The 24290-nt window shown below is 42.4% G+C and overlaps 1 protein-coding gene across 4 annotated transcripts in view; it reads right to left on the bottom strand.

Moving 5' to 3' along the window:
* Nucleotides 1-24290, bottom strand: part of trim25 (tripartite motif containing 25) — a 65329-nt gene that overhangs the window by 19120 nt on the left and 21919 nt on the right. For 2 of the 4 annotated variants that reach the window (XM_084319180.1, XM_084319182.1), the window contains 6 exons: nt 15081-15173; nt 13165-13227; nt 9968-10117; nt 7436-7546; nt 7153-7230; nt 4425-4951 (listed from right to left, as the gene is read on the bottom strand). In XM_084319180.1, the coding sequence (XP_084175306.1) occupies nt 4425-4951; nt 7153-7230; nt 7436-7546; nt 9968-10117; nt 13165-13227; nt 15081-15173 (1022 nt within the window). The remainder of the gene's footprint in view (nt 1-4424; nt 4952-7152; nt 7231-7435; nt 7547-9967; nt 10118-13164; nt 13228-15080; nt 15174-24290) is intronic. The other 2 variants (XM_084319183.1, XM_084319181.1) reach the window with 2 other exon arrangements.

Here is a 24290-nt window from a genome sequence, read left to right as displayed (position 1 = left end):
GAATGTATAGCCTACCTCCACCATGAAGAATGTATAGCCTACCTCCACCCTGAAGAATGTATAGCCTACCTCCACCCTGCAGAATGTATAGCCTACCTCCACCCTGAAGAATGTATAGCCTACCTCCACCCTGCAGAATGCATAGCCTACCTCCACCCTGCAGAATGTATAGCCTACCTCCACCCTGCAGAATGTATAGCCTACCTCCACCATGAAGAATGCAGTCTACCTCCACCATGAAGAATGCATAGCCTACCTCCACCCTGAAGAATGTATAGCCTACCTCCACCCTGAAGAATGTATAGCCTACCTCCACCCTGAAGAATGTATAGCCTACCTCCACCCTGCAGAATGTATAGTCTACCTCCACCCTGAAGAATGCATAGCCTACCTCCACCCTGCAGAATGTATAGTCTACCTCCACCCTGCAGAATGCCACACCTTGTTAACAGGCTCAATGTTGAGCACCGAAGTAAATAGTCAAATGTGAGACAAAAGAAAAAAGTTATAACTTTTTTTCTTCTAATCAAGACACATTTAGATTCAACATCCAATTCACTATAAATGATCGGTATATAGTGACGCCAGTGAACACAAACACACTGTGTTTATTCTAAACCACGACAAGATTAAGAGACACACATCAGCATCAACTGTCTGATAGAACAGATGATATTCAGCTTAATTTCTGCCCATCAACAGAATGGACAAACCTCTTGTTTGTGCACTGGCCTCATCTTCAGGTCAGAGTCGAGCACGGAGCACATCACCGGCACACAGACCAAGGCTCCTTCAGTGGCGTTTGCCCAGGAGACCATGAAAATCCAAGTTCCAAGTCAAAAAGGAATTCAAGCCTTCCTATAGAACAAATTCACACACCTGTTTGAGCCAGTTCCCCATCAAAGAGAGTTGTACAGGTACGTGTAATCACAGATCAAAGTCCAAAGACCAACTGCAGTATAATAGTATTATATATATAAGCTGATTCTGTTTACAATCAATCACCACCACCATCACCACCCTCTGAATCATCTGTAGTCTTACTGGTATAAAGATTGCTTACTGGTATAATTGTACTTGAAGTTAAGATTTCTTACTTGCAAGCCACACCTTGAATCTGTATTATATATGTGTGTGTGTATGTAGGTTTTGTATGTATGTGTATGTGTGTGTGTGCAGGCACACTATATATGCGCCATGCAAACTACGGGTCACGACCCAAATTGGGGTCGTGGGAGTGCCGCCCCTTTTGCCTCAGTGGTCCTTTGTAAAGCAGGAAGCTGGAGCATGTGCAGTAGTTTAGGGCTCTGGCCTGACGATATGTACAGAACTGGCTGTGGGCTCATTTTGCTCTGTAGTAAAGCAACCATTCTAGAACTACAAGAGAGACCCAGAGTTGAATTCCCCTTTAAGAATGGTAAATGGTCTGCATTTTATAAAGTGCTTTTATTCAAAGCAACTAATGCCTCGTATTCACCCATTCACACACCGATGGCAGATGCCACCATGAAAGGTGCCACCCTGCTCATTGGGAGCAATTTGGGGTTCATGTGTCTTGCTCAAGGACACTTCCGACACGCTGCCCGGGGATCAAAGTCCAAAGACCAACTGCAGTATAATAGTATTATATATATAAGCTGATTCTGTTTACAATCAATCACCACCACCATCACCACCCTCTGAATCATCTGTAGTCTTACTGGTATAAAGATTGCTTACTGGTATAATTGTACTTGAAGTTAAAGGAAAACTCCAACATTTTGGGAAATTAGCTTATTTAACATCTTCCCTGGAGTTAGACAAGAAGATTCATACCTTTTTTGTCTGTGCGTGCATTTAGCTTTGGGAACAGTAGCTCCGTTAGCGTAGCTTAGCTTCATCACTGGAAGTGGGGGGGGGGGGGGGGGGGGGGGGCAATAGCCTGACGTTCCCTACAGAGTCCTACAGTCACCAAATACACTCCAAATACAACTCCAAAACGTTCCTGTAAACATGTTGTGACCTGTGTATTTACCACGTGGAGAAATAAAAAATAATTGAATTAGACAATTACGTTTTATAAGCAAATATACTCGGAATTTTTTTTTGCCTAACCACTCCTCTGGGCGCAGTGATTTCAGTGCTACCTGCTAACGTCGAGGGAGGCGGTCGGCCAGTGTTTACCAATGTGACTAGTAGCTTAGCGACAGACTTACTTGACTGCTGCTAATCATGTCCGACTTTGAAAGAGAGGAATCCTCAGAGGATGATGAATACTTCGGGACAAACAAAGATCCAGAAGCTTACCTTTTTGAACCCGAATACACAGAGGAAGAAGTACGTGTTTTTGAAGCTGACCGGGCGAGACGCGAGGATGAAGCAGAACAGCTTGGGGCCATGGGGAGAGTCAGAACCGACACGGATTGGTGGTGCAAATGTGGATCATGTCAACCTATGCCGACAGAAATAGAGTGCTTCTGCTGTAATGAATGAGACTCTGTGCTGCCATCAATGATCGGAAGGCTTCATATATCGGATGAAGAGGACAGTGCACAACGAGACTGTGTAACGAGCAAGGAACATTTCTCAGCGCTAACCCATCCAGAAGTGGTTGGAACTTTTTTCCATGTTCCGAAAATAAATTGGAAAAGACGCCCCGTGCCGAGTGGACCTAACAGAGAGTTGTCTATTGAGTAAGTGACTATTATAATCATCATGATGCATGGGGCAAACTAACAAACTAGTTTACCTCTATATTTACATTCACTGAAAACTCACCGCCGTCAGTCTTTCACGTTCTCCTCGCCTTGCTATGCCGATGGATGGGATAGCTGTATCCTTCAGATAACGTCGCGTTGTTTGGTATTTCAGTTGAATTGGGTCACGAAAGTCCTCATTTACAAAATGTTCTGAGCAAACGACTCCTTTTTGAATTATTTCAATCGGTGTGTTGAGGTCTATGTTCAGAGCAAGTAGCCATGTCTTCATCCTTTCCGGATCTTTTGGAATTCTATGAAAAGAAAAAGGATCACCTGGCCTACCTTGTAGATTATCACAACCATTTACAACACAGTAACGCACCATGATTATAAAGTTGAGATATCAGAGCGAGCAGGTAGCGATAGCTTCAATTCAATCGGTTCGGATGCTTTGAATGAAATGAAAATGTAAACACTGGCCGGACACCGGCAGTCTCAGTGCCCGCCCCCCTCGACGTTAGCAGGTAGCACTGAAATCACTGCGCCCAGAGGAGTGGTTAGGCAAAAAAAAATTCCGAGTATATTTGCTTATAAAACGTAATTGTCTAATTCAATAATTTTTTATTTCTCCATGTGGTAAATACACAGGTCACAACATGTTTACAGGAACGTTTTGGAGTTATATTTGGAGTGTATTTGGTGACTGTAGGACTCTGTAGGGAATGTCAGGCTATTGCCCCCCCCCCCCCCACTTCCAGTGATGAAGCTAAGCTACGCTAACGGAGCTACTGTTCCCAAAGCTAAATGCACGCACAGAGACAAAAAAGGTATGTATCTTCTTGTCTAACTCCAGGGAAGATGTTAAATAAGCTAATTTCCCAAAATGTTGGAGTTTTCCTTTAAGATTTCTTACTTGCAAGCCACACCTTGAATCTGTATTATATAAGTGTGTATGTGTGTGTATGTAGGTTTTCTATGTATGCATGTGTGTGTGTGTGCAGGCACACTATATATGCGCCATGCATGTGCATGTATACCCTACTCCAGCGGTTCTCAAACTATGGGTCGTGACCCAAATAAAAAAAAAAGTGCATAAAGAAAAAATAATATCAAGCAAAAATCCGCAAGCCCAACTCAGATAGAGTTTTCCACCTGGCCGCTGTGTGTATTTGCCATGTCTCGCCCCTGCATCAATGGAGGCACAGTATTTCAGAGGAGCACAAAGTGCCGCGATGTGCATGCACAAGCGTGCTAACGAGGCACTCGAAAACTAAGCATCCTGAATTTAAAACGGAACCGTTAGCTTTCTTTCAGAAAAATAAATACGGTTTAGAGCAGAGAAAACTGTGCTGAAAACTGCAACAATCGTCAACGAAAAAGGACTACGTGCTTCGTTTATTGTTGCCAATTGGATCGCAAAGACTGATCTTTCTTGTGACGAGCTACTGAAAGTCAAGTTCACTGGACAGACCCTCGCAAATCAGTCCGGAACGAACGACTACCCAGTGCTGTGTAATGCTGCGCTGAGAAAGCTTGTCCCGTTTGCATCAACATACCTCTGTGAAGCGGGATTCTCGGCTCTGACATTAATAAAAAATAAATACAGATCTCGCCTCAGAGTAGAAGCGGATCTGCGCCTCTTTCTCAGCACAACGCAGCCATGTGTCATGGAACTATGGAAAAAAAATTCAAAATAAAATGGGGTCGCGGTATGAAAAAGTTTGAGAACCCCTGCCCTACTCACACCTGCATTTTGCACAGACTAATGGAGGAGCCACTGGAGAACATCCAGAAAGCCGGGTACACAGCCTCAGTGAAGGGGAACACGAACGTATGGAATGGATACGCCTGGCCCGCCACACTGTAGAACGTAGCTGTTCCCTCATCGCAGTCCACTAGCACGCCTACGCGCTTAGGCTTGGGGTTCGACAGCAGCGTCTCCTTGTCGGCGTGCCAGGCCGACAGCTTGACGTTAAACCACTCCACGCACCAGGACTGGTCGTTGCGACCCAGTCGGCTGGTGGGGCCTTTGCGGTCGACGCTGTTGTAAGCGAGGCCGATGCCGGTGAAGTTGTTGTCGCTCATTTTCACCTCCCAGTAGTGGCGTCCTCTGGAGAAGCCCCTTGAGGCCAGCACCTGGGAGCAGACAGAGAACCGGGCGGTGCTGTCAGGGTAGGGGGTGGCCTCGTCCGACACGGTCGCCTTGGTGAAGTCTTCACTCAAGGAGATACGCTTGTGGGCCGTCTTTGGGTCCAGGGTAAGTACTTCACCATCTATATGAGGAGGAACAGGTGAAAATTAAGTTCAAGTTTTCAAGTTTCTTTAATAGTTGTCATACAGAAGTACAGAATACTTTCATACAAAATGCTTCTTACTGTTACGCTCCAGAGACTGTGCTAGACAAGATAGTATCAAATAACATAGTATAGCATGTAATTTAGAAGTAGAAAATGAGGTCACAGTGTTCAGTATAGACATATGTACAATGTTCGATGCAGAATAGACGTAACTGAGTTACCATATAATATACAATACTATGCAGTGTACTAATGTACAGTACTATATAGTGCAAAGCAGAAATGGGATGAGGTACAATTTAGGTACAATTTACAGTAAGGTGTACGAGTTGTAGTGCAATCCTTCATCAATAAATATAAAGTGTGGGGAGTGGGTGCTACAGTGTGTTTGTTTAAAGTGAGTGTGTGCTATAAAGTGTGTGGAGTGGGTGCTACAGTGTGTTTGTTTAAAGTGAGTGTGTGCGTGTGGATGTGTGTGCTATGTGCGTTTTGAAAGTTTCAGGAAAATATAAAGATTGTGATAATCGCCCTTTAGTGGAATACACTGGAATACACAAAAAGCAGGCACATTAACACTTTCCGTGCCAGCCATGCGGTGCCCCGGAACCCTGGCGTGCCAACACCCACTTCAATGATAGAGCTCTCATATTTGCGAACGCATAAACTATATCTTAAATTATGGCTATGTGTATAATATGGCCGTGGCTTATCAATGACTTGTTTGCAGTCAACATTGTCGAAACGGATTTTTTTTTTTTTTTTTTTTTTTTTTAATCGGTTAATTTCCGTTTGATACCATTTTGAAAAACTCTCGCTTTTTGAAAGTTTCAGGAAAATATAAAGATTCTGTGATAATCGCCCTTTAGTGGAATACACTGGAATACACAAAAAACGTTGTAATTTTTCGGCCTATTTATGAATAGTTTTCAAATAAACGCTAGATTATCGATAGTATATGTGTACTTATGCACGCTATAGAAGCGGGCTGAAAAATCGATTATCCATTTCCTGATCAGCACACACACACACACACATATATGGCCCACGTTGATATATAGGTGAAAAAAGCTCTGATTATCCCAAGACTGGTAAAATAGATTCCTTACCTCAGATCAGATGTTCTCCAAAAAGATTATTCCAATTCCTGATCGCCATTCCAAATATCGATCGCATTTCTTTTTTTTATCTACTTTTTTCTCCCATTTTCTATTTTTCTCCCATCCCAATTTCGTATCGTCCAATTCTACCCTCCCGTCTCGAACGCTGTTAGGCCATGCCTCCCACAAGCCGGCTGCAATGTGGACGAAGCCTTACATCACGTGTCCCCTCCGGTACTCGAGGAAGCAGCCGTCGCATCTTTTCACCTGCACAGCGCGATCTCTCAGCGGCGGGGGTCTGCGTGGGAGGGACACGCCGCCCCCATCGCTTCCTGATTCTGCTGCGCAGGCGCACCAACCGACCTGTAGGAGTCGCTGTCCACAACGTCCAATCCCCACCCATCAGCTTTCCCACCCCTAACACTGCCAATTGTGTTAGTATGAACGACCAGCCAAGCTGATAGCAATGCGGAGAGCTCGAACCCAGCGTCTCCTGCATTTGTGGCGAGTGCCTTGCCCACTACACCACCTAGCCGCCCTCGATCGCATTTATTGATCCAACGCTGGGTGGTCGAAACACCGATTCCACGCTGTTCTGATGGTCCACAATGAATTCGATCGGCTCGAGTTACATGCCTGAGAAGTAAAATATGGAAGCAGGACTTTTTTTTTTTCATGCGTTTCATTCAATCCAATCCAAAGGGGTGCAGTACCATCCGGAGAGACGATAGGGGCGGTATTTTCCCAATGGAGCTCAGAGAGAGTTCCAGTGGTAACGTGAGGCTAGATTGATGAAATATGAATGGAAATCACTAATAAAAAAAAAAAAAATAGATCTCTCGTCGTTGGCACTGAGCGGTTGGCATGAACTAACGAGTAATCTCGTCGTTGGCACTCAAAGTGTTAAACTTACAGTATCGAAGGTCATGTTAAGTGTTGACACCTGTCCAGCTGGCTCATTTAACTTACAGTGTTGACACCTGTCCAGCAGGCTCATCTAACTTACAGTTTTGACACCTGTCCAGCAGGCTCATCACACTTACAGTGTTGACACCTGTCCAGCAGGCTCATCATACTTACATTGTAGAAGGTCATGTCGTTTGGCAGCCAAGGTGATATCAGGAGGGGTGCTTGAGGGCTCTAAAACAGAAGAAACATCTACAAATTTGGGTTTATTAGTTATTGTTGACATTTTCAGAAATGTATACTATGCCAAATTAATGTAAGAGGTCATTACAAATTTGAATATCTTTTAGATATGTTTTAGATGTTAAAGTAAAAGGAACTTTTAGGAACTGCTTTTTTAGGATCTGCTGGATTTCTTGGCTTCATTCGAGTGAGAAAATAACAGCGTTGTCAATACCTGGATCATGCTTGACGGGCCGCAGGTCTGGTGGGGGCAACGGCATTTGGGGGGTGTTATGGGTCACGTATTTTAATACTGGGTTGGAACCGAGTGGAAAGGAATCCCAATCTGAGCATGACATAAGAGCAAAATGGCAACCATCACCATGTGAATATGACCAATGGGAATGGACATGGAAGACTGCTTTATTTACACTGATCTCTCCACACACAAGCACACACACACACACACACACACACACACACACACACACACACACACACACACACATTTGAATACTTTATTTGGTTCCACAAATTATATTACATAAACAGGGAATCAAATGTATCGGGGCCAAGCAGCACTGAACACTTAAGGCTACACATAGCAGCTCCTTCTCCATGTGGCTAAGCTGCCAATAATAGCTGAGACAGAGCAATATTCGGCTATTTGTTTGGCTTTTCTTTTAGACATTGCAGCAATTCTCAGACCGGTCATGGTGCATTTGTATACATGGCCAAGACTTCCGAATACAAGTACACTATACACCTATACCCAAGGTCAGCCATCACATTGAGCAGTGGTTGGTATTTGATATACTTGTCCCGAAAGGCCTGGTCCATGTACAGATCAAAGGTACAGCCTACTTCTATGAGCAGCACCTCCCTGTGGCTGGTGTCAACAAAAACAACATCCGGTGTATTTGGTATGTTAGCAAAGACATCGTTGGTAAGGCCAAACCATTCTGGTTGCACTCTAGCATGTTTGTACATTGCTGCACTAGATGGTGATTATGTTCCGTACCGCATCAGACACAATGTCCACAATACGGTCATGACGAGCGATGTACAGGTGTTTGTATGCATTACATCCATTTGTTATGTGTGCAATGGATTCTAGGTGTTGTGAATCCTGATGGTTTAAACAGAATGGACTGTGAGTTTGAGGATACCAAGTGGACAGATTGTATTGTACACTGTATTGTTGTATAACTGTATGTTTTTGAATAATATAGTTAGTATAGTATAGTTACATATAGCATAACTGTATATTGTATAGTATTGTATAGTAGTGCAGTGTTTCCCCTGAAAAAGAAATTCACTCTGCCAGAATCCATATTTGTGCGTACGCACGTGCCGCCGGAATCCATATTAGCGCACGCTGCCGGAGAAATAACTTCTTCTAACTATCTTAGAATTGTTCGAGATAGGTTATTCATGTTCATGGAGTCATGTGCGTGTGAATTTGCTAGGATGTTTTTGGTGTGTCCGCTGACACTAGAAGTGCTCTGGAGGCCCAGGTAGCTGCACATTTGTACACTGCAAAAAAATATATCTTATCAAGTGAAAATATATTGTATTTGGTACAAAAGTCCAATATTGAGTAGAATTATCTTGAATTATCTTATTCCACAGATAATTTTGCTTATTTTTTTCTTGATTTTGGTCAATTTAATCCTGTTTTAAGAAAATGTTAATCTTATTGTACCAAATACAAGATATGTTCACTTGATAAGATACATTTCTTTTGCAGTGTAGTTGTAGTCAAAGTAAATGTCAAGATTAATGACATGCCTCAACACTTGTACACTATTTGTATTGAACATAGATATAGATGATTTAATAGATAATATAAATACTAACATACATCATAACACTACAACAGCACTTTACACCTAAGAAGTCTCAGTGGCATAGGCTACATTCTGCCTTAGAGGATTTCATTTTCCTGGGCTTTTGAAAGGAAAGCTCCAGGGCTCATTGGTAGGGGAATTCACTGGTAGGGGGCCTGTTGATGTTGAGACGTATACAAGCGGCCAGATGGTCTCCCTGCAGCCTTTTCCTCAGGTCAGTATTTTACATTAAGCACCCCCCACAGCCCAAATTAAATGATAAATATATATTTTTTAATAATATAAGGGAAACACTGCAGTGTATATAGGGCCCATTGCCTTTCATTTGTAAGCTTAGCATTGTATTGTATTTTATCTTAGTACCTTTTATCATGTCTATTTTATTATCTATTATATTTTATTCTATTATTATTTGTATTCTTTTGCACAATCAAGGCGGGCATGGCCACCTTCATTTCACTACATGATGTCTAGTGTATGTATGTGACTAATACATCTCTTGAATCTTGAATCTTATAAGAGACTGGCAGACTTAGCATTGTATTGTATTTTATTCGTATTACTTCTTAGCATGTCTATTTTATTATCTATTCTATTTTATTACTTGTATCTTTGCACAATCGAGGCAGGCATGGCCACCTTCATTTCACTACATGTCTTGTGTATGTATGTATGTGACAAATAAATCTCTTGAATCTTGAATCTTTATGTCGGCTTGTTTTTAAAATCAAATCATATCAAATGTATTTGTAAGGCCCGACAACACACGTTACTGTCCCCATGGCCGGACACGTCTTCTTTAAACAAGTCAAGAAGAAAGATCACAATAAATCAAGAACAAAACAAAAACGCCATGAAGTCCAAAACATTTCAAATAAATAAATGATTAAATGAATGCAACACTCCCAGATATATACCCCAGGTTTGTCTACCAGGTTTCTCTCTCTGGTCTTTAGGAGGTCGGCCTCTGGCTTGGTCCTTTCTATATGGGTTCAGTTCTTCCATAGAGCCAGCGCTGCTCATCTTCTCTTTGTTCTCTTTTGGAGTATAGGGTGGTTTATTTTGTTCTAAAAAGGAACACACACACAAAAAAACACAAAACTAAGGTTAATGGGTCTCATTCCCGAATATTTTCCAAAGAGTTGTCTTGGAAGACTTATCTTGGAACCGACTGAGACAGAATCAATGACAAGTTCACTCTGAGTCCCCAACGTGCTAGGAATATGTCTTAAGTGGCTCAAACTATCTGAGCTGAGATAATCTGCGTTCGGGAATGGCACCAGTCTGAAACATGAACGCGCGTTCCTGTCTAGGTCATTTGCATACAAAACAAAAGGTTTATAGCTATATCAAACAAATGTCTGTCCCATTGTTGTTATGGTTTGTAATGCGACCCCAATTGCACGACACAGACAGGTAATCAGAGTTAGCCAAAACAAGGGCATACCCCCCCCATATCTCTCTCTCTCCCCCCCCCCCCACCATATCCCCTTCTTTTTCTTTCTCCCGGCCCCCCCCCCCCTCTCTCACACGGACATCGCACACATTACACACTTCGTGGGCTGTGAGGCGCTTTTTTGCGTTTTTGAAAGCTGAACGTTTGAATCCCTCGTTGGGGGGACCTTATGGACCGTGAGTTTTTGCGTTTTTTTAAAGCAGAACTTTTGAATCCCTCGTCGGGGGAACATGGCTGTTAAAAAAAAAAAAAAAGGGAATGTAATTTAGAATATGAAATCTGTTTAGTTTTGGCTGGCTCCTCCTGATTTTGTTGGTAATTGTACCGTTCTCTTACAGAACAATTAGGGGCCGGTATGTTGGAGCCAGATTCAGCCCTTAATATTTATTTAGTTAAAAATATGAAGCAATATTGTTTGGAAAACGATTTGAAATGAACTTGATTGATAACATCTTTTATTTGTTATGACTTGGATGTGTGTTGCTTCAACAACGTGGAGGCGTGTCTGGTCCAGCCCATTTTGAACCGGTGATTACAGCACCTTAGTGTGTGAACTCACTTTATCAATGGACAGGCGCGCTAGTAAAAAACATGACACTGGAATGTAAGGCATGCAGCCCATACGGTTTTTGACCGCCGCAAGCGCTATGGATTTGGAACTTAAAAAATTGGAAACAGGACACCATGCAACGGGAATAGGCCAGCACACCTCCACGTCATCCGGTAGGAACCCATTCACGCTAAACAAAGCTTCAAGTAAATGACAATAAATACTCTTTTCTATAAACCAAACAATTCATCTCATCTGTTTTCTTACGGAAAAGCGCATGCGCGCGTCAACCAAGGCTGTGGATCTCACAGACAGTCCTAGCTGTGGGGAGGCTACACATGGGGTTAGCTTGCAGGGGCTGTCTCACATACACTGTCTGTGCCGGCTGGGGTCGTCGACTGGTCGGGTCGTACCGTAATGGTTTGTAATGCGACCCCAATTGCACAACACAGACAGGTAATCAGAGTTAGCCAAAACAAGGGCATAATTTATTATATACAAAAAAGCGGCACTCAGCCTTTAAGGGGGAACAAACACCAAAGTCCATGAACGCAAAAAACGCGGCACTGTGCCTTTAAGGGGCGCAAAGGCAGGAATCCTCTAGCACACAGGCAAAGAGGTACACGGGAAAACTTCCAGAAACACGGGCAAAAATACACAGGAGTCAGGACTCTTCATTGAACACGGGCATCCTCCCGACCAGAATGCTGCCGACGGGCAACGCAGCAACCAGGGGGTCCAAGGGGAATGGGGTGAGAACACGGGCATCCTCCCGTGGAGTAATAGAGAGCGATGGCGAGCCTCACGCCAGGAACGGGTCCATGTAGAGGGAGTAGGGAAGTAGTCGGCAGGACATCTGGAGTGGGAACACTGGGATCCTAACGTGGAGTAATAGAGAGCGAAGACGGTGTCCCACTCCAGGAAACGGCGACAGGTGGCGATGTACAGGGGTGGCACGACGTCTCACGCCGGAGACGCGGCAGTAGATGGTAGGAACAAGAACGAGCAGTTTGTATCGAAAATGGTAAAGAAAAACGCTGAAACTCACCCCAGTCTCCTCGTAGCGTTGGGCGATCACACTGGAGCAAAAAGATCGCTATTATGGGATGTTGATCGATGCGATCCATTTCCGGTTTGTAAATTACTAATACACGTCCAAATCATGTTGATTATTGAGTTATGGCAAAGATTCATATCGACGGTGTCTGTATTGAGCCCCGGGACGATCACCGAGTGGCCGGACGAAAATAGGGGACGGACCACTTCCAGTTTGGGCAACTTCCGGTTTGGCAACTCGCCGATCGGCCACCAGGTGGCGGTATTGAAGCGTTGCAGAGTTGTGATGGCCCAGACAGCATCACCCAAGACTCCGTGAGGGAAATATGAATACCATGACGAAAATATGAAATATTGATCTAAAAAACGCCTTACGGAGTTATTGGCAGACAACGCATGGCGGAGAAACCCGCCTTAACCCGTTATTGGCGCAGAATGGGTTAAGGAGGCCTGTAGCGTTGACATGAAGGTATCACTATGAGAACACAGTCTGTCAGGGCGGCTACGTGGTGCAGTGGGCAAGGCGCTCACCACGAATACTGGAGACGCTGGGTTTGCCTGTTCGAGCCCAGCGCTCCACATTGCTTTCAGTTTAGCTGGTCACAGTCTGTCAAGTTCATAAAATGTTCAATTAGTCAATCAATCATAAGTGTGCTCCAATTCTGCTCTCAGCCACGGCCAAATCCGATCTCAGGAAAGTTTGGGGAATCGCGCTACTAGCGCTAATATGTCTTAAATGGGCAGAAATCTGCCTAAGAGGAATTTTTTTTGTCGTAAATCCGTTCGGGAATGAGACCCATAATAGAAGAAAGAGCACCTTATATAGAGATATTTCAAAGGCTAGTATTATCTAGTCATAGTGCCAAGTAGTTATCCTTTGGCATAATCTACCTTTCACATAATAGCTGTCAGTTGAACATTTACAATTTAAATAAGATGTTTTTGTTTTACGCACTTCATTTTTACCAACATGATGGCCCACAATCCTAATAAAAGATCAAATAAATTTCAATTCATTTAGCAAAGAAAGATAGAAAAATAAATGTTCTTACTGTCTGTTCCTTTGTCCTTTTGACCATATTTGTGATGCTCCTGGTCAGGTCTCCTATCAAACTCTAAAGGGAAAGTGAGTATATTAGCATACGTTTAAGAGTGTTTATGTTCATTTAAGGTTAATTTATGCTCATTCATTAGAGGAATGCAGATTTTAGTTACAAGACGAGTGTCTTGTAAGTAAGTCTGGGCACTTTATTATTTGATACGACCAGACCATGTTGAAATACATGGGTTTCAGCCCTTACATTTTCAGGCCACTCCCCTCACAAAAAGCCAAAGTCCCAAACTATACTTTCAATTAGTAGAACAAACAACCGCTCAAATCGTATCCAACCCCTGTGCGTACATTCTGAGAATGAATATCACTTTTTGAGAAAAGAATATCACTTTTTGATAAGCGAGACCAAAATCATCCGGAGACACAGGTTGCCAGCTCAAGCAATTCTTGATCTACTTCTTTATTTCGCCACTAAAAACGAACGTACTCTCAATGGGCCTCATTCACCAATACTCTCTTATTATTTTTCTTATATTTTTTCTTAACCGCTTGTTAAGAGAAAAATAAGAAAAGCCACCGCAGCATTCATCAACCCGTTCTTAACGTCCAAATCTGTTCTTACCCAGGTGTGTTGAATGATGAATCCAACTCATTGTTAAACTCAAATGCGTGTTCTCGCTCAATTAATTTGCATACAGACACGCCCCGCCAGCTCCTTATGAGGCGAATGAGGCGTGTAAACTGCAGAGGTTCGGCATCTGATCAATTTAACAGGAAGCGATTTGCGACTGATCTCAAAATTTGATTAGATTAAAATGTATTGTTATTGTACAGCACAAGTACAATACACCATCCAACCAGAGTGGATAAATAAATGCTCCATGAGTAAATGTACATATAAATAAATAAACGGTCTCAGCGCACGACGAGCGCACACACACATGTACTGTACTGTAAGATGTTTTACAAATTTGGCTTTGTCAATACTGAACAAGGTTTGTCAAGAGCCAATCGCGCCAAGTAGGTTGGGAAATACCAGAGCTGTCACCTGTCATCTCTCTCTGAAAGGTCCCTGTGGCTAAAACCCTGAGTGTGCTCAGAACTTGTAGGTGTACTGTGGAGGCATCTCTCTCTCTCGCTACCAAATCCATTCTGCGACGCGGGTCAAAGTCAGTTGTTTATTTATTTATTTTTACTGTTTGCATACAAGATGGTCCGCAAATGTTCTTGATAACAATCTAGTGGTCCGCATAAACAAGAAATTTGGGAACCACTGATCTAGACGATTTCTAAATATGCATTCTATGCGTAAGGCCTAGGCGGCCAGAGCATCTACAACAGCAACAGCTGTTTATGTTTCCTTTGGTCTAGGTTACATTGAACTGTCATCTATAGTTTTTCGTACTGTACTGTTTCTGTCATGTATTTGTTCTAGGTGGTGTTTTTTGTACTGTACTGTTCCATGTGTCTTTTTATGTTTTTGTGGTGTATTGTCGCAGCTACCACCTGCACCGTGCTTGAATTCCACCGGCCTGGCCGTGTGGCAATAAAAGGAACTTGAACTTGATATAATCCATTTCAGAAGTAGAACGCATGCAATAAGTTATAATAATAATAATAATTATTGAAATGTTCTGGGTTTTTAAAGTTGTATTTGGGGGCCATTTTTTCTTCTCATCTGGGTAAGAGTTTCTTATCTCTTAGAATTTGGTCTTGCCTAAGAGAAAAGCAAAAATAAGAAAACATTGCTGAATCCCAGGTAAAAACAAAATAAGAAAAAAATGCTAGTTAAGAACAAAATAAGAGGACATCTGTTCTTATATCGCTTCGTGAATGAGGCCCAATCAGAGTAATGGCAATAATTGGATTACTGCGTGCATAAAAACATATTTTAAGTTAACAGCTTTTTCTTACTTTGCTGTGGTTTCCTCTGTCCTGCCTTGAGTGGAGCCCCTGGACTACGTGACCTCATGTTTACTGGACATGGTGGTGGCTGAAACATTCTTCCTAAAAGAAAACAAGCAAAACAATGCATTTGATATTTTATTCTTCAACTGCAAACTTAAAGGAAAACGCCAACATTTTGGGAAATTAGCTTATTTGCCATCTTCCCTGGAGTTAGACAAGAAGATACATACCCTTTTCTTCTCTGTGCGTGCAGTAGGCTTAGGGAACGCCCGCACCGTTAGCGTAGCTTAGCTTCATCACTGGAAGTTACAACTAACCTAAAGTTAGTTTAGGTTCGTGTTAACGTTAGATAATGTACAAAATAAACGTATTTCCGGTGCTTTAGACGTCGCTCTTTTATTTTGAAACCCCCCGACCGGAAGTAAAAATGATGCCTCGTTATCTGCTTTAGTGTCCGCCCGGTTCTGTGTTTGTTGGTTTCCGTTAGCTAGTAGCATATCAACACCAGCCATGGGAATACTGTTTTAAATTGTGGAGGCTTTTAATCGTCAAGGTAAGAGGATTTGAAGGCATGGTATCCATAAACTTCAATCGGTTCGGATCCTTTGAATGAAATGAGAATGTAAACAAACACTGCATGGCGTCACGTTAGAAAGTATCACTGCGTTGCGTGAAATCACTGACTGAGCCCAGAGAGGAGTGGTTCGGCAAAAAATAGTTCAGAGCAATAATCTTTTATTTCTCCACGTGGTAAATACACAGGTCACAACATGTTTACAGGAACGTTTTGGAGTTGTATTTGGAGTGTATTTCGTGACTGTAGGGGACTGTAGGAAACTTCAGGGTAAAGGACTGCCCCACTTCCAGTGATGAAGCTAAGCTACGCTAACGGTGCGGCCGTGTGGGCGTTCCCTAAGCCTACTGCACGCACAGAGAAGAAAAGGGTATGTATCTTCTTGTCTAACTCCAGGGAAGATGGCAAATAAGCGAATTTCCCAAAATGTTGGCGTTTTCCTTTAAGAAGGTGGTGTGACCTCATTGACATTTTAAAGAAATTATTCCCCCTGAAACAACAAATATTGTATGTATATATTATAATATGTTATGGATTCAACCCGACCCCCGCTGCGTCCACCACACCTCCGCAGATCCCGAGTGTGAATGAGATGCTGTACATTGACTATTTTTTATTCAAATCTTTTAACATCCGGTGAGCGTCATTTGACAAGCCGTTCGGACGAGTGACCACGTCCGGTTGTGAGCGGTCCTGAACTGACCAGTCACCGATATGGCGAAAATTATTGGTCAAGGAGCGTCTGCTCCGAAAGCGATCCCAGACGAGCGCCGACAGTGGGGGAAGGTGACACAAGAAGACGAAGAAGTCCATTGTTTTGACTACTAGAGCAGTGGTTCCCAAAGTCGGGGTCGCGACCCAAAGGTGGGCCGCGAGATGATTAAAATAGGGCCCAGAAAATAAGGCGTCAGAGAGCCGCGGCCCAATGCACATCGTCGGGCTTTTTTTTTTTTTTTTTTTTGTCAGGCCACTGAACTTAGAAGCAGGCCAGGACAGTGTTTCTAGTTGTATTCTAAAATTCTATTCTATTGTATTCTAAAATGTGACTATATGGTTTTATATTAACTTAATAAATAAACAAAAACGAAAAATCTACTTATTTCAACGAACATTTCAAACTAAATAACAGATTATGCACATAAAACGCTGAAAACAACCGAAGCAACAATAGTATTTTAATGAGGCTATTATTATTATCATTATTATTTTGCAACAAGTTAGCCCTCTCATAAATAGCACATATAAATGAATAACTAACTTGAACTAACTTAATAGGATTGAAGTGATATTTGGCTTAAAAAATCGGTCGCCTGGCAAAAAAAAAAAAAAAAGAAAAGCCCGACGATGTGCATTGGGCCGCGGCTCTCTGACGCCTTATTTTCTGGGCCCTGGCCTGAAAAGTTTGGGAACCCCTGTACTAGAGCATCGAAATGAATGGCAGCGGACGGCCATTTTGGATAATCATGTCGCATTTTTACTGGTACACACATTACAAAAACCTTTGCAAAACATACATTTTCCGTGGGATTTTTATAAACTTTGCACTACATAAGACTTCAGGCCATGGAACCATTATGTTTTCCAGCTCCTACCTCTCAGCTGGAACTTAAAAACAGGCATCTGGCAACCAGTAAAAAAGAATGTGAGACAAATGAGAGAATGACAAAACCTTTACTTCAGTGTGTTCAAACCTCTGTTACTCTATTTCATTAGCACTCAAAGTGATTTTCCTTTATTGTGTAAGAAACCCAGAATGTTACCTTTCAAAAGAGACCAGACTCATGCATGTGCTATAAGTATACAGTATAATAAATAGCAAATTTATTACTTTGGGTATGCAATAGTAAAAAAAATAATTAAAAAAATAGCCCCATTTTTGCCCTATGCTCAAGAGGTTAAAATTTGCTGTGTACATTCATGGCCCCTACGGGAAGAACCCTACTGATTTTGGTGACCCCATGGCCGTTCTTATAGGGCCACCATCAGGCAAAACTGTCAATATTCAAATGAGCCTTATCTCCTAATTTTTTTTTGGTAAAACCTCATTGTAAACAGGAAGTGATGTGTCATATTTGCACCAAATTTGACAAATATGTGTGTCAAACAATAGCAAGGAGGCATGTGAGGTTTTGAGTAATTTGGCCTGATTGTGGTGTCATTCTCACAAAGCTACATATGTTAAAGGGGACATGTCTTGCTATTCCTTTCACTATTTGGGCAACGTTACACAATTCCTGTGAGTCTATGGAACACATCTGTAAAAAAAAAAAAAAAAAAATCTAAAAAATGCATTGTTTTGTATTTCTAATCAAGTAGAATCTTTCCACTTCCAAGATTTCAAGCTTTTTTGGGCTGGGCTCCACCCATAAGCGATTTGAGTGACAGTCACCCACAGTCTGCACTGGCAGACAGAGAGAGATAGAGAGATTGAGGGGGATACTAATTAATTTCGTGGGAGCGTGCACAATGATATTTTGACAGTGATATGCGAGTGCTCCCGACTGCGGGGGAGAAGCTCCTGCCCCGTGTGCGTGTGTGAGTGTGTGTGTAAATGCTCTGTGTTCCTCTCTCTCTCTCTCTCTCTCTCTCTCTCTCTCTCTCTCCCTATCTCTCTCTTCCTCTCTATCTCTCTCTCTCCCTCTCACTCGTTCTCTGCTGTCTCTGTCGGTACCCGTGCACGTCAACCCGTTTGAGGAAGTGTCAGTATTTCCACTCGCTCTGCTGTTGAGCGAATGGTTGCGCTACAACCATAGAGGGGGCGTTACTGCAGATCAGCTCCCTGCTACGTAGGATAGCGAGTCAAATCAGAATGGTTTAGTTCACTGGGGGTAGGGCTGGGCGATATATCGAGGGGGCTGGCTCTCTCGCGCATTCTCGCTCTCTCGCTCTCTCTACATTCAATGATTTAAAGTAGCCAAACATTACAGTATAAATACTAACTGGATAGTTGATGATATAAACATTTAATTTCATTATCTGAAATATTCTAAAATCATTAAGTCTGCTATAAGCCATTATCCCTTTGTGTGTGATTATTATTTTCTCAGTGTGTATATATATATATATGTGTGTGTGTGTGTGTTTGGCTAAAGTAGATAGAAAACACAGTACTGTGCAAAAGTCTTAGGCACCCAAGAGTTTTTATATAAATAGTCTTAGATGTAAATAATTTTTTTTATTAGTGTGTCAGTAGACTACTCTTAGTACATTTTCATTAAATAATTTTTTAAAGCATCTTCATGGTTTAATAATGCAAACATATGTTGCAGGGACTTATTATAATCATCATATTGGCGTGACTGTATGCATCAAAGGGTTAAATCAAGCATTTTTAAGTGCTTTAGAGGAAATGTCAAAATATCGCGATATATATCGTGTATCGTGATATGGCCAAAAATATCGCGATATCATTTAGAGGCCATATCGCCCAGCCCTAACTGGGGGAGGATATTGTCTCAACTGAATTGTAGCAATCCGCCAAAATGAGAATTAGAGACACAGACCCCATTGATACAAACCCCCATTGCTAGAAAACAATGCTAAACACTGGAAAAGGCAATTTATAAGACAGGGGACCTTTAACACATTGGGTGCTACGCCCCCTTCCGGGAAGTGCCCATTAACCCCATGTAAACGCTCACCTTGTTTGTAGAGCTAAACCTATATTTTATATTATAGCTATGGATCTAATAACGCTGTCGATTGTCAGGGGGTTTCTTCCAGTCAACGTGCAAAAAACAGATAATTTTTTCATCTATACATTTCCGTTTTATACCGTGGTGAATATGAGTATAGTTTGAGTGATTCCGAGTGATCCCAGGAAAAAACGCGAAAACAGCGTTTTTGTGTAATTCAATAAACGTTGCCATTTTTCGCCTGATTATCTAATCATCCTGAAATCAACACTAGATTATTGGTATTGTGTCTCCTTGTGCATACATGAAAGGGGGGTTGGAGCGGGCGCACCTCCGTGCTGTGATCACTGCCAACTAGGGGTGTAACGGTACGCGTATCCGTACTGTACCGCCTCAATGTGGTCCTCCGGTAAAGTACGCGCTGTGCACCGAACGATTGCAATGGTACGGAACCTTTTTTTGCTGAACTTAAATCCCCCCGTCCCAAATATAACATGCACAACTAACCGGATGTTGTTTGTTCATCCCACGCACCACGCAGCCACGCTAAACGATAGCTGTAATTCAGCATAGCATATTAGCCTTAGTATGACGAGTGCAATACTAACTGACAAGCCAGAGCTAGAAGATGCTCCCACAACATTCAAGTCTCCCGTTTGGGATCATTTCGGATTCCCAGTTAACGACAGTAATGGACAAAGACAGGTGGATCGCACTAAAGCTACGTGCCGGCTAGCCCCTTTCGTGACTGTGATGCAAGCCTTGCATCACAGTCACGAAAGGGGCTACGTGCCGGCATTGTTCAACTTTATTGCGAACTTTATCACGCATTTGAAACGGCATCACCCGAATGTGAATATCACTGGTACAAGGAAGAAACAGACCCTAGTGCAAACCCAGCTCCCCGTGGCATTCAAGCAGCATCTCGCTATTAATTCAGACCGGGCCAAAGCAATAACAAACGCCATAGGTGTTTTTATAGCAGCAGATCTGCGACCATACTCCGTTGTCGAGAACACAGGGTTTAAGCACATGTTAAAAGTAATAGAACCCCGCTACCTAGTTCCCTCTCGTCCGTATTTCAGCCAGCAAGTCATACCAGCTCTGTATAAACAAGCACACGCTACAGTTGTCCACGACTTATCCAAGGCATCTGCTATATAATAATCTTCAGATTTACTTTAAGTGTTATTAGTAGGTTACAGCAGTAAGCCTTAGTTTGCTCAGTAAATTATGGCCAATTCGTTTTATATTGTTTAATACAGTTAATACAGTTACACTGTACCGAAAATCATACCGAACCGTGACTTCAAAACCGAGGTACGTACCGAACCGTGGATTTTGTGTACCGTTACACCCCTACTGCCAACGGGACACAGCACACACATACACACAGACACAGAGCAATCGCAAGAAAAAAATATCAGATCAACGCAAGATCGGTAATATAGATGTAATGCAAAAATAATAATCCAATTATCTGATCGCCATTCCAGATATCCACAGCGATCCTGTCTCCGACATTATCAGGCATTGCACATGAACGGGCGGGCGGGGTCAGTTGTCCAAGCCATCCCTACAAGCGCTTGTTTTGCCGGAGTGTTTAGGACCCGCCCCCACGCCGCAGCTCGGTAGAGAAAAGAAACGACATTGTTTCAAATGGAGTGCAATAGCGGTAGGCGGCGGTACTGACCGTCTGCGATCTCAGACACATTCAGTACAGCATGCACAGGCTGCCCTGATGAATTATGAATGGCAATAGCGAATAAAAGAAATACCGAAAGTGACGTGTCCGGCACTCAAGCGCTGGGCCACAGAAACGTGGATCTCCGTTTTCGGCAACCAAAGGGTTAACTACTCCTCAATGGTTGTCCAATCATGACAATATTTAAAATGTGTTGTTACTTTGTTGTTACTACTTAAAAAGGGACAGTTCACAATTTTGGAACCCTATTTCCAACTTCCCAATGATGCTGTGGATCAGTAGAGTCCTTTCTCAGCACAACCCACGCTGTTCTTCCTTACAAACCTTACGGACAATAAGTGGGTTGTAAAAGTGTCACATTATGGCTTCATAGTCATTTGCATGTGCGGCAGATCACCCTGCCACACATGCAAATTATTCATATAACCATGTGTCTTGTGAGCTGGGTTCATTGGTGCCTATTTGAAGCCTGTACAGTTGAGATGGTTTGTCGGTCCATCCCACCTAGTTGATTGATCCCCAGAACCGGCAGTGCCAATACTGCCAAGGTGCGCCTGAGCAGGTGTGGCTACATGGGTAGATCACCGGTTTGAGCCCCCGGTCAAGGCTCCAGCAGGGAGCACTCTGTCCTCTGGACTTGGCAGTAACAATTAGAGTTGTTCCGATACCGATACCAGTATCGGAAATGCCGCCGATACTGCCTAAAATGCTGGTATCTGTATCGGCCGATACACGGAAATTGTAGCCTCCGATCCCATGACGTAATTTATCTCCTGCGGAGAGTGAGGATTATAAAATTAACGTGTTTTAAAGTGTGATGCTGTTTGTCATTTTAACAGCAGATACACTTTCTTAAATTCCATTGTCCCCGACAGAGCGTGTGACGGGGAGCTCGGATGTGTTTCGCTTGCTGGTGTTATTATACTGTAGCATTAACAGCTGAAAAGCTAGCTAGTTGGAACAACATCCGCCCGTTACATCAAATCAGATGATCGCCTGTCCTTTCTCCAGGACCTGACACTGTCCGTGACCGTCTATCAACAATAATGCACCCACGGTGAATCGTATTTAAGTTAAGTAGCTACTGACTAGCGTTAGCTGACTAACGTTATCAAATGTCAATGCGGGAAGACGAGCTAGGTCAGCTAGCTTAGCTTGATAACGATACCGTGTCTAAAGTTGGTGCTATTCATAATCCAGCAATAATGGCTGCAGACCTGCAAGCAAAGTACAGCAAGTTCCAAGTGCCAAAGGATAAGAGTCTGAGGCGGAGTCTTAAAGGAGAATGTTGAGTATTTATTTTGCATCGAAAATCACAACATGAACGTTCTATCTGCTACTAGCTTACAGACTGAGTAGGGTATATCTGCAGAGCCACTGGGTAGCGAGTGCAACACCGTCTAATGTCCGTGTGGATCATTGGAGTAGGGTATATCTGCAGTGCTGCAGCCCCATACTCATTGATTAATGATACTAATACAAATCTATACAATCACCTGTTGTTGAATAAATACCATTACTTTCTAGTTATTACTAAAAAACAGTATATATAAAACAGTACATGTAAAAAAAAATAAAAAAGAGAAAAAAAAGTATAATTTATATAATATATATATATTTTTTAAATGTTTTAATGTATACTGGTATCGGATAAGTATCGGTATCGGCCGATACCCAAAGCTTAGGTATCGGAATCGGATCGGAAAGGAAAAAATGATATCGGAACATCTCTAGTAACAATGCTCCTGTTGTTACGGTGATAGAAACTCCGTACAGTTGTGAGTGCTGTCCTTTGGATGAGACGTTAAACTGAGGTCCTCCTGGCTGAATTTCACATTTTCTGTTAGCTGGCTACCAGCTACAAAGTAACAACTACTGTTTTTCTTTGCGGATGACCAACATAAAAATGATAATTTCTGTGTCAGAAACAGTGATGCCACAGATTACTTGTAAAAGTAATCCGATTACTGATTACTCCTTTAAAAAGTAATCCAAGTTACTTTACTGATTACTTGATTATCAGAGTAACTTAGTTACTTTGAAAGTAACTAGGTTACGAAGTCGTCGTCGTTCCCCCAACCGTTTTTTTTAAACGCTTTATTGAAAGTGCATAAATTGTTTTTAACTTGTTTCTCTGCACATAACGTAAATTGTTAAACTAGTGCTTCAGCTTCTGTACCATCAAGTATGGTAAAGCAACAGTCTATGATGCTCACAGCATTAGAGCAGCCAGCCAGTGGTTTTACAAAACCAGTGTATATCCATTCACATCTAACAAATGCAGGCTGAACTATTCAATTATATCAACTGTAACTATTAAATTGTTTTTATAAATGTCTCTCTATAAACATACAATCAGTCTCTCTTTAACATGTAAATTAACTGTAAATCTGGCAAATAAGAGCTTTTGCTCTGCCACCATCAAATATACATTAATCAAAAGGGAAAGAAACAATCTCTCTCTTTTGCTGTTTGGCTGGCCTCCGAGTCCTCCTGTACCTAGTCGAAGCGTCGGCTAGTGAATGAATGAATGAATGAATGAATGAAAACTTTATTAACAGATTGCAGAATGGGTACAGTACAGTACAGCTCAATACATACAATTGTTAAGGGGATGCAGACCAGAGAAAGACTTTTGTCTTGTTTACATCAGGGTCCCCCAGTGTTGTGATTCCAGATGCTTTCAATGCAATTGGATGTGCTGTTTTTAGCGGTAGACAGTATTTTGTTTCCTCCGCATATGAACGTGAAGTAGTGACTGAGGCTATACGAGCGTTTTGGGATGGAAGTCTGAACAGAAACTCACTTTTAATTTTGCCAAGCGTTTTGGGGTGGAATTCTCCGACGACGGAGCCCTGCTGTCACACGATTGGCGCATATGTCACATGACGTGCTGTGAAGACCCGCCCTACTCTGCCTCTGATTCGCAGACTGTGGATGGGGAATGTGATTGTACCAAAGCAGATGTCACTCACAGACAGAGTGTCCAGTCACGCCGCGGGGACACATTCTTGTGTAACCCTTTCACTGCCACACTACGTCACTCCCAAAAGAAAAACAGCTCAAAATGTATTTTTGACTGTCGAAAACGAAATAAAATACTGCATTCCGCCTGCATTATGAATTTATGATGAGATAGTAACGAAATAGTAATGCACAGCCACTTGGACAAGTAACTGCAATCAGATTACTGGCTTTTAAAGATTAACGCGTTAGATTACTATTTTCGGGGGAAAGTAATCAGATTACAATAACGCGTTACTTAGTAACGCGTTACCGGCATCACTGGTCAGAAATGCAGC

The sequence above is a fragment of the Notolepis coatsorum genome (genome assembly GCF_963971535.1).
Source record: "Notolepis coatsorum genome assembly, chromosome: 7".
Classification (NCBI taxonomy): domain Eukaryota; kingdom Metazoa; phylum Chordata; class Actinopteri; order Aulopiformes; family Paralepididae; genus Notolepis; species Notolepis coatsorum.
The sequence above is the reverse complement of the archived record's forward strand: the minus strand, read 5'-3'. Positions and strand labels throughout refer to the sequence as shown.